This window comes from Salmo salar, chromosome ssa10 (genome assembly GCF_905237065.1).
Source record: "Salmo salar chromosome ssa10, Ssal_v3.1, whole genome shotgun sequence".
In the NCBI taxonomy this organism is placed as follows: Eukaryota; Metazoa; Chordata; class Actinopteri; order Salmoniformes; family Salmonidae; genus Salmo; species Salmo salar.
Genome location: NC_059451.1, coordinates 50,028,997 through 50,043,127, shown reverse-complemented (window position 1 = coordinate 50,043,127; position 14,131 = coordinate 50,028,997). Strand labels below are relative to the sequence as shown.

The 14,131-nt window shown below is 49.8% G+C and overlaps 1 protein-coding gene across 3 annotated transcripts in view; it reads right to left on the bottom strand.

Annotated features, from left to right (window-relative positions):
- Positions 1 to 14,131, bottom strand: part of LOC106560563 (DENN domain-containing protein 1B) — a 259,880-nt gene that overhangs the window by 126,364 nt on the left and 119,385 nt on the right. For 2 of the 3 annotated variants that reach the window (XM_014123560.2, XM_045687898.1), the window contains exons 8-10: positions 13,446 to 13,505; positions 11,943 to 11,996; positions 9,027 to 9,137 (exon numbers count right to left, since the gene is read on the bottom strand). In XM_014123560.2, the coding sequence (XP_013979035.2) occupies positions 9,027 to 9,137; positions 11,943 to 11,996; positions 13,446 to 13,505 (225 nt within the window). The remainder of the gene's footprint in view (positions 1 to 9,026; positions 9,138 to 11,942; positions 11,997 to 13,445; positions 13,506 to 14,131) is intronic. The other variant, XM_045687897.1, reaches the window with a different exon arrangement.

Genomic DNA, 14,131 nt, shown 5'->3' with positions numbered 1-14,131 from the left:
TTCTGCTTTCTCCTATCCCTCCCTCCCTCTCCTCTCCTCCTCTACCTCCTGCTCTCTCCAATCCATCCCTCTCCTCTACCTTCTGCTCTCTCCTATCCATCCCTCTCCTCTCCTCCTCTACCTTCCGCTCTCTCCTATCCCTCCCTCTCCTCTACCTTCTGCTCTCTCCTATCTCTCCCTCTCCTCCTTTCTCTCCTCCTCTACCTTCCGCTCTCTCCTATCCCTCCCTCTCCTCCTTTCTCTCCTCCTCTACCTTACGCTCTCTCCTATCCCTCCCTCTCCTCTACCTTCCGCTCTCTCCTATCCATCCTTCTCTACCTTCTGCTCTCCTATCCCATCCCTCTCCTCCTTTCTCTCTCTCCTCTACCTTCTGCTCTCTCCTATCCCTCCCTCTCCTCTCCTCTTACCTCCTGCTCTCTCCAATCCATCCCTCTCCTCTACCTTCTGCTCTCTCCTATCCATCCCTCTCCTCTCTCTCTACCTTCTGCTCTCTCCTATCCCTCCCTCTCCTCCCTTCTGCTCTCTCCTCTCTCCCTCTCCTCCTTTCTCTCCTCCTCTACCTTCCGCTCTCTCCTATCCCTCCCCTCTCCTCCTTTCTCTCCTCCTCTACCTTACGCTCTCTCCTATCCCTCCCTCTCCTCTACCTTCCGCTCTCTCCTATCCATCCTTCTCCTCTACCTTCCGCTCTCTCCTATCCCTCCCTCTCCTCTACCTTCTGCTCTCTCCTATCCCTCCCTCTCCTCTACCTTCTCTCTCCACCTCCTTCTCCTCTACCTTCCGCTCTCTCCTATCCCTCCCTCTCCTCTACCTTCTGCTCTCTCCTATCCCTCCCTCTCCTCCTTTCTCTCCTCCTCCTCCCTCTCCTCCTTTCTCTCCTCCTCTACCTTCTGCTCTCTCCTATCCCTCCCTCTCCTCCTTTCTCTCCTGCTCTCTCCTATCCCTCCCTCTCCTCCTTTCTCTCCTCCTCTACCTTCCGCTCTCTCCTATCCCTCCCTCTCCTCTACCTTCTGCTCTCTCCTATCTCTCCCTCTCCTCCTTTCTCTCCTCCTCTACCTTCCGCTCTCTCCTATCCCTCCCTCTCCTCCTTTCTCTCCTCCTCTACCTTACGCTCTCTCCTATCCCTCCCTCTCCTCTACCTTCCGCTCTCTCCTATCCATCCTTCTCCTCTACCTTCCGCTCTCTCCTATCCCTCCCTCTCCTCTACCTTCTGCTCTCTCCTATCCATCCTTCTCCTCTACCTTCCGCTCTCTCCTATCCCTCCCTCTCCTCTACCTTCCGCTCTCTCCTATCCATCCTTCTCCTCTACCTTCCGCTCTCTCCTATCCCTCCCTCTCCTCTACCTTCTGCTCTCTCCTATCCATCCTTCTCCTCTACCTTCCGCTCTCTCCTATCCCTCCCTCTCCTCTACCTTCTGCTCTCTCCTATCCCTCTCTCTCCTCCTCCTCCCTCTCCTCCTTTCTCTCCTCCTCTACCTTCTGCTCTCTCCTATCCCTCCCTCTCCTCCTTTCTCTCCTCCTCTACCTTCCGCTCTCTCCTATCCCTCCCTCTCCTCTACCTTCTGCTCTCTCCTATCCATCCTTCTCCTCTACCTTCCGCTCTCTCCTATCCCTCCCTCTCCTCTACCTTCTGCTCTCTCCTATCCCTCCCTCTCCTCCTTTCTCTCCTCCTCCTCCCTCTCCTCCTTTCTCTCCTCCTCTACCTTCTGCTCTCTCCTATCCCTCCCTCTCCTCCTTTCTCTCCTCCTCCTCCCTCTCCTCCTTTCTCTCCTCCTCTACCTTCTGCTCTCTCCTATCCCTCCCTCTCCTCCTTTCTCTCCTCCTCTACCTTCCGCTCTCTCCTATCCCTCCCTCTCCTCTACCTTCCGCTCTCTCCTATCCCTCCCTCTCCTCCTTTCTCTCCTCCTCTACCTTCTGCTCTCTCCTATCCCTCCCTCTCCTCCTTTCTCTCCTCCTCCTCCCTCTCCTCCTTTCTCTCCTCCTCTACCTTCTGCTCTCTCCTATCCCTCCCTCTCCTCCTTTCTCTCCTCCTCTACCTTCCGCTCTCTCCTATCCCTCCCTCTCCTCTACCTTCCGCTCTCTCCTATCCCTCCCTCTCCTCTACCTTCTGCTCTCTCCTATCCATCCTCCTTCTCCTCTACCTTCTGCTCTCTCCTATCCCTCCCTCTCCTCCTTTCTCTCCTCCTCTACCTTCTGCTCTCTCCTATCCCACCCTCCCTCTCCTCCTTTTCTTTCTCTCCTCCTCTACCTTCTGCTTTCTCCTATCCATCCCTCTCCTCCTCTACCTTCTGCTTTCTCCTATCCCTCCCTCCCTCTCCTCTACCTCCTGCTCTCTCCAATCCATCCCTCTCCTCTACCTTCTGCTCTCTCCAATCCATCCCTCTCCTCTACCTTCTGCTCTCTCCTATCCATCCCTCTCCTCTCCTCCTCTACCTTCTGCTCTCTCCTATCCCTCCCTCTCCTCCTTTCTCTCCTCCTCTACCTTCTGCTCTCTCCTATCCTTCCCTCTCCTCCTCTACCTTCTGCTCTCTGATATCTCTCCCTCTCCTCTCCTCCCTGTATTTCTTTCCTCCTCTACTCCCCCCATCCAGAGCTAGACACCCAATTATCTCTGCACTGCTCTCTCTGTGTGTCTGTGCCGACAAACGTCTTGTGTCAGAGCAGAGCCACACAGGTGTGCCACTAACAAGTAGGTGACACTCAGACACAGAGAAAGAGGACACATGGCAGTAATACCAGGACTGCCACACACACACACACACACACACAGTCACTTCCACACACACACACAATCTGGGGAACAAAAACCCAGACTACATGACGCTTTAACAACCAGCCACCAGAAAAGAAGATATAGGGACGAGAAAGAAAAGAGAGAGAGAGAAAGAAAGCAGACAGAGAACAAGAGACATAAAGAAAGCAACTAGGAGCAAGAAAGAGAGAGAGCAGGGAGAGACAGAGAGAGAGAGCAGCGAGCGACAGAGAAAGAGAGCAGCAGCGAGAGACAGAGAAAGAGAGAGCAGTGAGAGACAGAGAAAGAGAGAGCAGCGAGAGAGAGAGAGCAGCGAGAGAGAGAGAGAGAGCAGCGAGAGAGAGAGAGAGAGAGCAGCGAGAGAGAGAGAGAGAGAGCAGCGAGAGAGAGAGAGAGAGAGAGCAGCGAGCGACAGAGAGAGAGCAGCGAGCGACAGAGAGAGAGCAGCGAGCGACAGAGAGAGAGCAGCGAGCGACAGAGAGAGAGCAGCGAGCGACAGAGAGAGAGCAGCGAGCGACAGAGAGAGAGCAGCGAGCGACAGAGAGAGAGAGCAGCGAGAGACAGAGAGAGAGAGCAGCGAGAGACAGAGAGAGAGAGCAGCGAGAGACAGAGAGAGAGAGCAGCGAGAGACAGAAAGAGAGAGCAGCGAGAGACAGAAAGAGAGAGCAGCGAGAGACAGAAAGAGAGAGCAGCGAGAGACAGAAAGAGAGAGCAGCGAGAGACAGAAAGAGAGCGCAGCGAGAGACAGAAAGAGAGAGCAGCGAGAGACAGAAAGAGAGAGCAGCGAGAGACAGAAAGAGAGAGCAGCGAGAGACAGAAAGAGAGCAGCAGCAAGAGACAGAGAAAGAGAGCAGCAGCGAGAGACAGAGAAAGAGAGCAGCAGCGAGAGACAGAGAAAGAGAGCAGCAGCGAGAGAGAGAGAAAGAGAGCAGCAGCGAGAGACAGAGAAAGAGAGCAGCAGCGAGAGAGAGCAGCGAGAGAGCAGCGAGAGACAGAGAGAGAGCAGCGAGAGAGAGCAGCGAGAGAGAGAAAGAGAGCAGCAGCGAGAGACCGAGAAAGAGAGCAGCAGCGAGAGACAGAGAAAGAGAGCAGCAGCGAGAGACAGAGAAAGAGAGCAGCAGCGAGAGACAGAGAAAGAGAGAGCAGCGAGAGACAGAGAAAGAGAGCAGCGAGAGACAGAGAGAGAGAGCAGTGAGAGACAGAGAGAGAGAGCAGCGAGAGAGAGAGAGAGCAGCGAGAGAGAGCAGCGAGAGACAGAGCGAGAGAGCAGCGAGAGACAGAAGCGAGAGAGAGCAGCGAGAGAGAAAGAGAGAGCAGCGAGAGACAGAAAGAGAGAGCAGCGAGAGACAGAAAGAGAGAGCAGCGAGAGACAGAGAAAGAGAGCAGCGAGAGACAGAGAGAGAATGACCAGCGAGAGACAGAGAGAGAATGACCAGCGAGAGACAGAGAGAGAATGACCAGCGAGAGACAGAGAGCAAAAAGAGAGAGAGAGCAGTGAGAGACAAAGAGAGCAACAAGAGACAATGAGAGAGAGCAGCGAGAGACAGAAAGAGAGCGAGAGAGAGAGCGCAAACAACTCTGGACCTCGAAGCCAGTTCCACTGCTGGTTTTCATTGTTCCCGTCTAATCAGGGACTGATTTAGACCTGGGACACCAGGTGGGTGCAATTTATTATCAGGTAGAACAGAAAACCAACAGGCTCCGGACCTCATAGGGTAAGAGCTGAATACCTCTGGACAAGAGAGAAGCGGATAGTAAGAAGTCAGTCAGTCTGCAGGGCCAAGGTGTGGTGAGGTGGTGAGGCAGGCAGTCAGTCAGTCTGCAGGGCCAAGGTGTGGTGAGGTGGTGAGGCAGGCAGTCAGTCAGTCTGCAGGGCCAAGGTGTGGTGAGGTGGTGAGGCAGGCAGTCAGTCAGTCTGCAGGGCCAAGGTGTGGTGAGGTGGTGAGGCAGGCAGTCAGTCAGTCTGCAGGGCCAAGGTGTGGTGAGGTGGTGAGGCAGGCAGTCAGTCAGTCTGCAGGGCCAACGTGTGGTGAGGTGGTGAGGCAGGCAGTCAGTCAGTCTGCAGGGCCAAGGTGTGGTGAGGTGGTGAGGCAGGCAGTCAGTCAGTCTGCAGGGCCAAGGTGTGGTGAGGTGGTGAGGCAGGCAGTCAGTCAGTCTGCAGGGCCAAGGTGTGGTGAGGTGGTGAGGCAGGCAGTCAGTCAGTCTGCAGGGCCAAGGTGTGGTGAGGTGGTGAGGCAGGCAGTCAGTCAGTCTGCAGGGCCAAGGTGTGGTGAGGTGGTGAGGCAGGCAGTCAGTCAGTCTGCAGGGCCAAGGTGTGGTGAGGTGGTGAGGCAGGCAGTCAGTCAGTCTGCAGGGCCAAGGTGTGGTGAGGTGGTGAGGCAGGCAGTCAGTCAGTCTGCAGGGCCAAGGTGTGGTGAGGTGGTGAGGCAGGCAGTCAGTCAGTCTGCAGGGCCAAGGTGTGGTGAGGTGGTGAGGCAGGCAGTCAGTCAGTCTGCAGGGCCAAGGTGTGGTGAGGTGGTGAGGCAGGCAGTCAGTCAGTCTGCAGGGCCAAGGTGTGGTGAGGTGGTGAGGCAGGCAGTCAGTCAGTCTGCAGGGCCAACGTGTGGTGAGGTGGTGAGGCAGGCAGTCAGTCACTCAGGGCCATGGTGGATGGATAGTCCTAGTTATCATACTACTGACAGCATGTTAAGAAGGCTGCTGTCAGGGCTGGGGCCTGCCGACACACCCACTGAGGGGGCCAGGGCCCAGGGAGACTAGGGGAGATGAAAGACACAGAGCCTTCCCAGCTGACTTGTTAGAGGGGGCCTGATGCAACACAATTACTGTATACGGCGGCATGACAAGCCTGCACGCTCGATTGGTTTCCTCGGCCATCGCACCGCGCCTTTAAAACAGTGGTACCACTCACCTCCGGTCACAAAACAGCAATAAGTCAACTGATGCACTGTTGTACCATCATGATTTATTCCTTTGCTGTTGAGCGCTGGCAGGCAAGCCGCCATGTTCTGCTAGACTGACACAGCGGAATCACAAGAGGCCCTGACAGACAGGAAGGATCTCTGCTATGCCTGGCGAGAGAGTCTCACAGTCTCTGTCACAGTCTCTGTCTCTGTCACAGTCTCTGTCTCTCCCACAGTCTCTGTCTGTCTCTCACAGTCTCTGTCTGTCTCTCACAGTCTCTGTCTGTCTCTCACAGTCTCTGTCTGTCTCTCACAGTCTCTGTCTGTCTCTCACAGTCTCTGTCTGTCTCTCACAGTCTCTGTCTGTCTCTCACAGTCTCTGTCTGTCTCTCACAGTCTCTGTCTCTCTGTCTTTCTGTTTCTGACAGTCTCTCGCTCTCTGTCTCTCTGAGGGAGAGTGGTAGTAGGGGCCAGCTGGATGCCTCCTCGCTCTCTTCTTTAAAAGTCATGCCAGGGACGGACTAAGAGACACACACACTAATAATTATAATTGGATGGCTGGACAGAGGGAGGGATGGATGGATGGACGGACAGACAGAGGACTTTAAAGGATAAAAGGCTTATAGAGAGGTGGAGGTCTAGTGATGGACGGACAGACGGACAGAGGACTTTAAAGGATAAAAGGCTTATAGAGAGGTGGAGGTCTAGTGATGGACGGACAGACGGACAGACGGACAGAGGACTTTAAAGGATAAAAGGCTTATAGAGAGGTGGAGGTCTAGTGATGGACGGACAGACGGACAGAGGACTTTAAAGGATAAAAGGCTTATAGAGAGGTGGAGGTCTAGTGATGGACGGACAGACGGACAGAGGACTTTAAAGGATAAAAGGCTTATAGAGAGGTGGAGGTCTAGTGATGGACGGACAGACAGACAGAGGACTTTAAAGGATAAAAGGCTTATAGAGAGGTGGAGGTCTAGTGATGGGCGTCTTACATATCCTGTCCACATATCAGTTAAATAAACCTCAGTTTGTCTTGTCACAAAACTCTAAATCACACAGAATATCACTTCCATCCGTCTGCTAAGAAAACAGCCGTCACCCGCAGCTCTGATAATTTACACCCTGTAACCCCTGGAGCCAGAGGGAGAGCGGCTGGGGTTCTGAGGGGGGGAGAGAATGGGTGAGAGGAGGCAGAAAGGAGGAGAAAGGGGAAGAGAGGTGAAATTCTCCAAGGGCTGGGTAATTCTCTACACCTCCCCCGGATCCCTCCACTCCATCCTCAGGGAGACCTTGGGTTCCGACTTTCCAACGCACCATCCCCCCCCCGTCCCCCCTCCCGGCGGTCCGCGTCCCGGGCTGCAGAACGGTACAGATAGGATTGTGGATGACATCACTCCTGCTCTCCCTGTCATAAACATTTGGTTCTGCTGTCAGCCACGGAGATAAGAAGCACAGAGAGATCCACTCCCTCACACCCAGCAGCTCTACTCCACCTACGGCAGAGAGTAAAAGTCTAATAACAGATAATAAACTGGGAGAGAGTTAGAACGTCTAATAACAGATAATTTAGGGCATGTCGGCCATTAAAACGTAGCAGCTTTAAGAGAAACAGTCAAATATAATCCTGGTTTAGTGCTGGCTTTACCGCTTGTCAGGGACTGGAGATAGAGCTGGTTGACTGGAGATGGACCACTGAACTCTGTCTACGTGCGCACGTGTGTGTAAACCGTAAAAAAACATTTAGATATTAAATTTGATGTAGTGTTGTAATATCGATGAGGAATGCCATGTTTAATCAGACACATAAACCTACTTTACTACTCCTATGATGTTCCTGTAGTTTAACGGTGATGTAAAGTACTTAAGTGAAAAACACTTTAAAGTACTTTTTTTTTTACAACTTATACGTTTACTTCACTACATTCCTAAAGAAAATGTACTTTTTACTCCATACATTTTCCCTGAAACACAAAAGCACTCGTTACATTTTGAATGCTTAGCAGGACAGGAAAATTGTCCAATTCACACACTTATCAAGAGAACATCCCTGGTCATCCCTACTGCCTCTGATCTGGAGGACTGGTGCCGTCTGCTTTGGTTAATAGAAGGAATTTCAAGAGATTTATACTTTTGATACTTAAGTATATTTAAAACCAAATACTTTTAGACTTTTACTCAAGTAGTATTTTAATGGATGAATTTAACTTTTACTTGAATATCTTTCTATTAAAGCATCTATACTTTAAATCAAGTATCACAACTGGGTACTTTTTCCGTCACTGCAGTTTAGAACAGGGGTCTGTACCGCCCTGTAGTTTAGAACAGGGGTCTGTACCGCCCTGTAGTTTAGAACAGGGGTCTGTACCGCCCTGTAGTTTAGAGCAGGAGTCTGTACCGCCCTGTAGTTTAGAACAGGGGTCTGTACCGCCCTGTAGTTTAGAACAGGGGTCTGTACCGCCCTGTAGTTTAGAACAGGGGTCTGTACCGCCCTGTAGTTTAGAGCAGGGGTCTGTACCGCCCTGTAGTTTAGAACAGGGGTCTGTACCGCCCTGTAGTTTAGAACAGGGGTCTGTACCGCCCTGTAGTTTAGAACAGGGGTCTGTACCGCCCTGTAGTTTAGAACAGGGGTCTGTACCGCCCTGTAGTTTAGAACAGGGGTCTGTACCGTCCTGTAGTTTAGAACAGGGGTCTGTACCGCCCTGTAGTTTAGAACAGGGGTCTGTACCGCCCTGTAGTTTAGAGCAGGGGTCTGTACCGCCCTGTAATTTAGAGCAGGGGTCTGTACCGTCCTGTAGTTTAGAGCAGGGGTCTGTACCGTCCTGTAGTTTAGAGCAGGGGTCTGTACCGCCCTGTAGTTTAGAACAGGGGTCCGTACCGCCCTGTAGTTTAGAACAGGGGTCTGTACCGCCCTGTAGTTTAGAGCAGGGGTCCGTACCGCCCTGTAGTTTAGAGCAGGGGTCTGTACCGTCCTGTAGTTTAGAGCAGGGGTCTGTACCGTCCTGTAGTTTAGAGCAGGGGTCTGTACCGCCCTGTAGTTTAGAGCAGGGGTCCGTACCGCCCTGTAGTTTAGAACAGGGGTCTGTACCGCCCTGTAGTTTAGAACAGGGGTCTGTACCGCCCTGTAGTTTAGAGCAGGAGTCTGTACCGTCCTGTAGTTTAGAGCAGGAGTCTGTACCGCCCTGTAGTTTAGAGCAGGGGTCTGTACCGCCCTGTAGTTTAGAGCAGGGGTCTGTACCGTCCTGTAGTTTAGAGCAGGGGTCTGTACCGTCCTGTAGTTTAGAGCAGGGGTCCGTACCGTCCTGTAGAGCGTATAATGAAGAGGTACTCACAGTGCTAATGAAGGGGTACTCACAGTGCTAATGAAGAGGTACTCACAGTGCTAAGCTTGCTTGAGGTAATGATGATGCGTCGTTCGTGCAGCATGCTGGCGTACAGCTGTAGCATGTTGTTGACGTCCACCGCCACAAAATACTCTGTCAGGTTCCTCTGGAGGGGAGGGGGAGGGGGGGGCAAGAGAGACAAGACAGTCAGTGACTTCATAACTGCTCAGACTGCTCAATGGCTCAGACACAAGACTTATTTGACAAGGACTACAGACAATGATGGATTATAAAGTGAAAGCCAGCCACATCGCGGACCTCGACCCCTCTCTCTCAGACAAACTAAAACACCTTCACACGCTTCGAGGACAAGAAACACAGAGCCTCCCGATGTGGGCCCCCGCCGCTCACGAGGACTGTGTGCTCCCGACGTGGGCCCCCGCCGCTCACCAGGACTGTGGGCTCCCGACGTGGGCCCCCGCCGCTCACCAGGACTGTGTGCTCCCGACGTGGGCCCCCGCCGCTCACCAGGACTGTGTGCTCCCGACGTGGGCCCCCGCCGCTCACCAGGACTGTGTGCTCCCGATGTGGGCCCTGAACTAAATGACTACCGCCCCATAGCACTCCCTACTGTCATAATTAAGTGCTTTGAGAGGCTAGTTAACCTCCATATAACCTCCACCTTACCCGACAACCTAGACCCACTGCAAATTCTACCCTAGACACTGTCACTAGCCGGCCACCGCCTGGTACTCTGCCCTACACCTTAGACACTGTCACTAGCCGGCCACCGCCTGGTACTCTGCCCTACACCTTAGACACTGTCACTAGCCGGCCACCGCCTGGTACTCTGCCCTACACCTTAGACACTGTCACTAGCCGACTTCCACCTGGTACTCTGCCCTGCTGGAACTAGAAACACAAGCATTTCACTGCTGGAACTAGAAACACAAGCATTTCACTGCTGCAACTAGAAACACAAGCATTTCACTGCTGGAACTAGAAACACAAGCATTTCACTGCTGGAACTAGAAACACAAGCATTTCACTGCTGGAACTAGAAACACAAGCATTTCACTGCTGGAACTAGAAACACAAGCATTTCACTGCTGGAACTAGAAACACAAGCATTTCACTGCTGGAACTAGAAACACAAGCATTTCACTGCTGCAACTAGAAACACAAGCATTTCACTGCTGGAACTAGAAACACAAGCATTTCACTGCTGGAACTAGAAACACAAGCATTTCACTGCTGGACCTAGAAACACAAGCATTTCACTGCTGCAACTAGAAACACAAGCATTTCACTGCTGGAACTAGAAACACAAGCATTTCACTGCTGGAACTAGAAACACAAGCATTTCACTGCTGGAACTAGAAACACAAGCATTTCACTGCTGCAACTAGAAACACAAGCATTTCACTGCTGGAACTAGAAACACAAGCATTTCACTGCTGGAACTAGAAACACAAGCATTTCACTGCTGGAACTAGAAACACAAGCATTTCACTGCTGGAACTAGAAACACAAGCATTTCACTGCTGGAACTAGAAACACAAGCATTTCACTGCACCTGCTTTAACATTTGTTGATCTCTGTTCACAACAAATAAAGTTTGACTTGATAACTATACACTTCTCAAAGCAGTAGGGATGTATGTCTCTTTCCTTTGAGCCCAGGAAGTAACACATTTCACAAATGTAGGTCATTTGTTTACAGTATTTCACAGCACTCTCCAACTGCACTGAACAAAAATATAAACACAACATGTAAAGTGTTGGTCCCATGTTTAATGAGCTGAAATAAAACATCCCAGAAATGTTCCATACACACATGAAGCTTATTTCTCTCAAATGTTGTTGCACAAATTTGTTTACATCCCTGTTAGTGAACATTTCCCCTTTGCCAAGATAATCCATCCACCTGACAGATGTGGCATATCAAGAAGCTGATTAAACAGCATGATTATTACACAAGTGCACCTTGTGCTGGGGACAATAAAAGGCCACTAAAATATGTAGTTTTGTCATACAACACAGTGCTACAGACGTCTCAAGTTTTGAGGGAGCATGCAATTTGCATGCTCACTGTAGGAGTGTCCACCAAAAATGTTGCCAGATAATTGAATGTTAATTTCTCTACCATAAGCCGCCTCCCAACATAATTTTAGAGAATTTGGCAGTACGTCCAGACGGCCTCACAACCGCAGACCACATGTATGGCATCATGTGGGCGAGAGGTTTGCTGATGTTAACGTTGAGAACAGAGTGCCCCATGGTGGCGGTGGAGTTATGGTATGGACAGGCATTAGCTATGGACAACGAACACAATTGCATTTTATCGATGGCAATATATAATTGGAATGCACAGATATACCGTGATGAGGTCCTGAGGCCCATTGTCGTGCCATTCATCCACCGCCATCACCTCATGTTTCAGCATGATAATGCACGGCCTCATGTCACATGGATCTGTACACAATTCCTGGAAGCTGAAAATGACCCAGTTCCTCCATGGCCTGCATACTCACCAGACATCCCACCCATTGAGCATGTTTGGTGTTCCAGTTCCTGCCAAAATCCAGCAACTTTGCACAGCCATTGAAGATGAGTGAGACAACATTCCACAATCAGCTTTAACTCTATGTAAAGGAGATGTGTCGTGCTGCATGAGGCAAATGGTGGTCACACCAGATACTGACTGGTTTTCTGGTCCACGCCCCTCCCTTCTTTTTTTTAAGGTATCTGTGACCAACAGATACATAACTGTATTCCCAGTCATGTAAAATCCATAGATTAGGGCCTAATGAATTTATTTCAATTGACGGACTTCCTTATATGAATTGCAACTCAGTAAAATCTTTGAAATTGTTGAATGTTGCGTTTATATTTTTGTTCAGTGTATAAATACATTTCATTGATCATTTATTCCAACACGCTCTAGATCTGGGGCAGGATGGTTGACTTACACTCTCGGGGATGGTGGGCAGGCCGTTGATATCTGGTGTTATGAAGTAGGAGTGCTGAGGAAACACACACACAGAGAGAGAGAGAAAGGACAGGGTCAGCAACGTAGAGTAGCATGTCACTGAGAGAGAGAGAGAGAGAGAGAGAGAAAAAAACGTATGAATCCTCATCTATTCTTCTGTGGGAATTATTGAGCTTCCGTCGGTACTGACAGCTAGGAGGGTAGCACTGATACACACACGCAAACACACCTGATCCCTATAGATTTAAGATGAGGTGAGCTCTCTGGCAGGAAACAAAGTCTTTATTTCAGTATTAAAGGGTACAAGCAAAACACACACACACACACACACACACACACACACACACACACACACACACACACACACACACACACACACACACACACACACACACACACAGGTTTCTGAGAGGATCAGAGAGCTGCCTGTCTCACTTTGGGAAACCAGAGCAGGTTGACTGTTTGGATCAAAGACGCCTGAGAGGGGGACAGAGCATGTAGGAGAGCATAGACTGCACACACACTAAATCACACTCTTTATTTCAGATGTTATTACACACGCCATATGATGACAGACACACATTCATACAAGCACATATACACACACACACACACACACACACACACACACACACACACACACACACACACACACACACACACACACACACACTAAATCCCACTCCAGATAACATAACCCCAGCGTTTTGACTCCTTAGAAGAGAGAAACGACAGAAATCACCACCAAGCACAGGTCAAAATTACAACACCCATAAAACACCTCACCTGGAAAAAGGGACCAAAGGTAAATCTACAGTGCTCACAAACACTTTCTGATGACAATTCACCTACATGAATGATGCAGCCTGCTTTCTACGGTTGAGTGGTGAGTCACTATGTTCTGCTTTGGAGTCTGTGATATTTTAATGGTGGATTATTGTTGCTTGATAAACCCATGGCACAGCACAATCATTGAGAACACACGCACATTTGTTTGCGCGTCCTCAGTTCAGTTCCATCAGTCCCAGGCCCTCGCTCTGTGTGTGTGTGTGTGTGTGTGTGTGTGTGTTTTGTGTGTTTATCTGTAATTTTTTTCAAAGCGATGTTTATATAAAAACATGAAATGTGGGTTAACGGGATAGGCATCAAGGAGACTTTCTGAGCACAATTGCCTTTGCTTTAAACATGCACCATAAAAAAGACTTCTGATACTCGGGAAGAGACTACAGTACAATGGAACACCATTAATCATTCACTCAGTTTGATTGTTTTCCAGAGAAGAAGAAACCCAACTCCAAGGCCCAGGATAGGTTGTTTTTTTGGTGAGATTTTAAAAGACAGACAGGCTTATTTGGCCAAATTGGAAAAGCCTCAGCTCCCATGCGGTTAGAGTAGCAGCAGCAGCGGTTTTAACATCGCTCTTTCTCTCCTCCCTCCTTTTTCTTCCAGCTCTTTCGTTCACTCACTCTTCTCCTGCACTCACCGGCTGTTGGCTTGGTGCATCTTTCAGTACTTGCCCAGTGGCAATATGCAACAGTGATGTCTTCACAGTGAGAGAGAGATAGAGAGCAAAACAGAATTCACACTTGAAAGGGGACAATGATCTGGCTTTTCTTTCTTGGCAGCCAATAAAACATGTTGTGGAAGATTCTGCGTCATCAATGTAATAGTTGAACCCTAACCTCTCCCCTCGGCGTGTTTTCTCCATTAACCTTGGTAATGAAAAATAAAAGTTTATTAAAAGCGTGCCAGACTAAAAACAAACAGAATAAATTGTATTCCTCCTCCTCATGATGCTTCACAATCCAACTTAACCTTTCTTTCTTATCAATGTATTTATTGGTTAATAAAAGACAACTGGAATAAATTGAACTGTATAATTGTATAACCTTTAGATATTACAGCCAAGGAGAGGCTACATGTTTTAAGTCTTAGTCTACTGTAAAGAACTGCCTTCTCTTACAACACAATACAGTAATCATGCAGAATAACAAATAGAGACTAAAAACCTCTATTTTCCCCATCAATTTAAAGCGACAATTAGCAGTTGAAACAATAACAAAGCCCCGCCCCGCCCGTTTCGGTAAAAAGCTGAGAGATGGGGCTGGAGAAATGTCACCACTTTCTAATTCATAGACAGAGCTACTGATGCAAGAAGTGATAATCCAT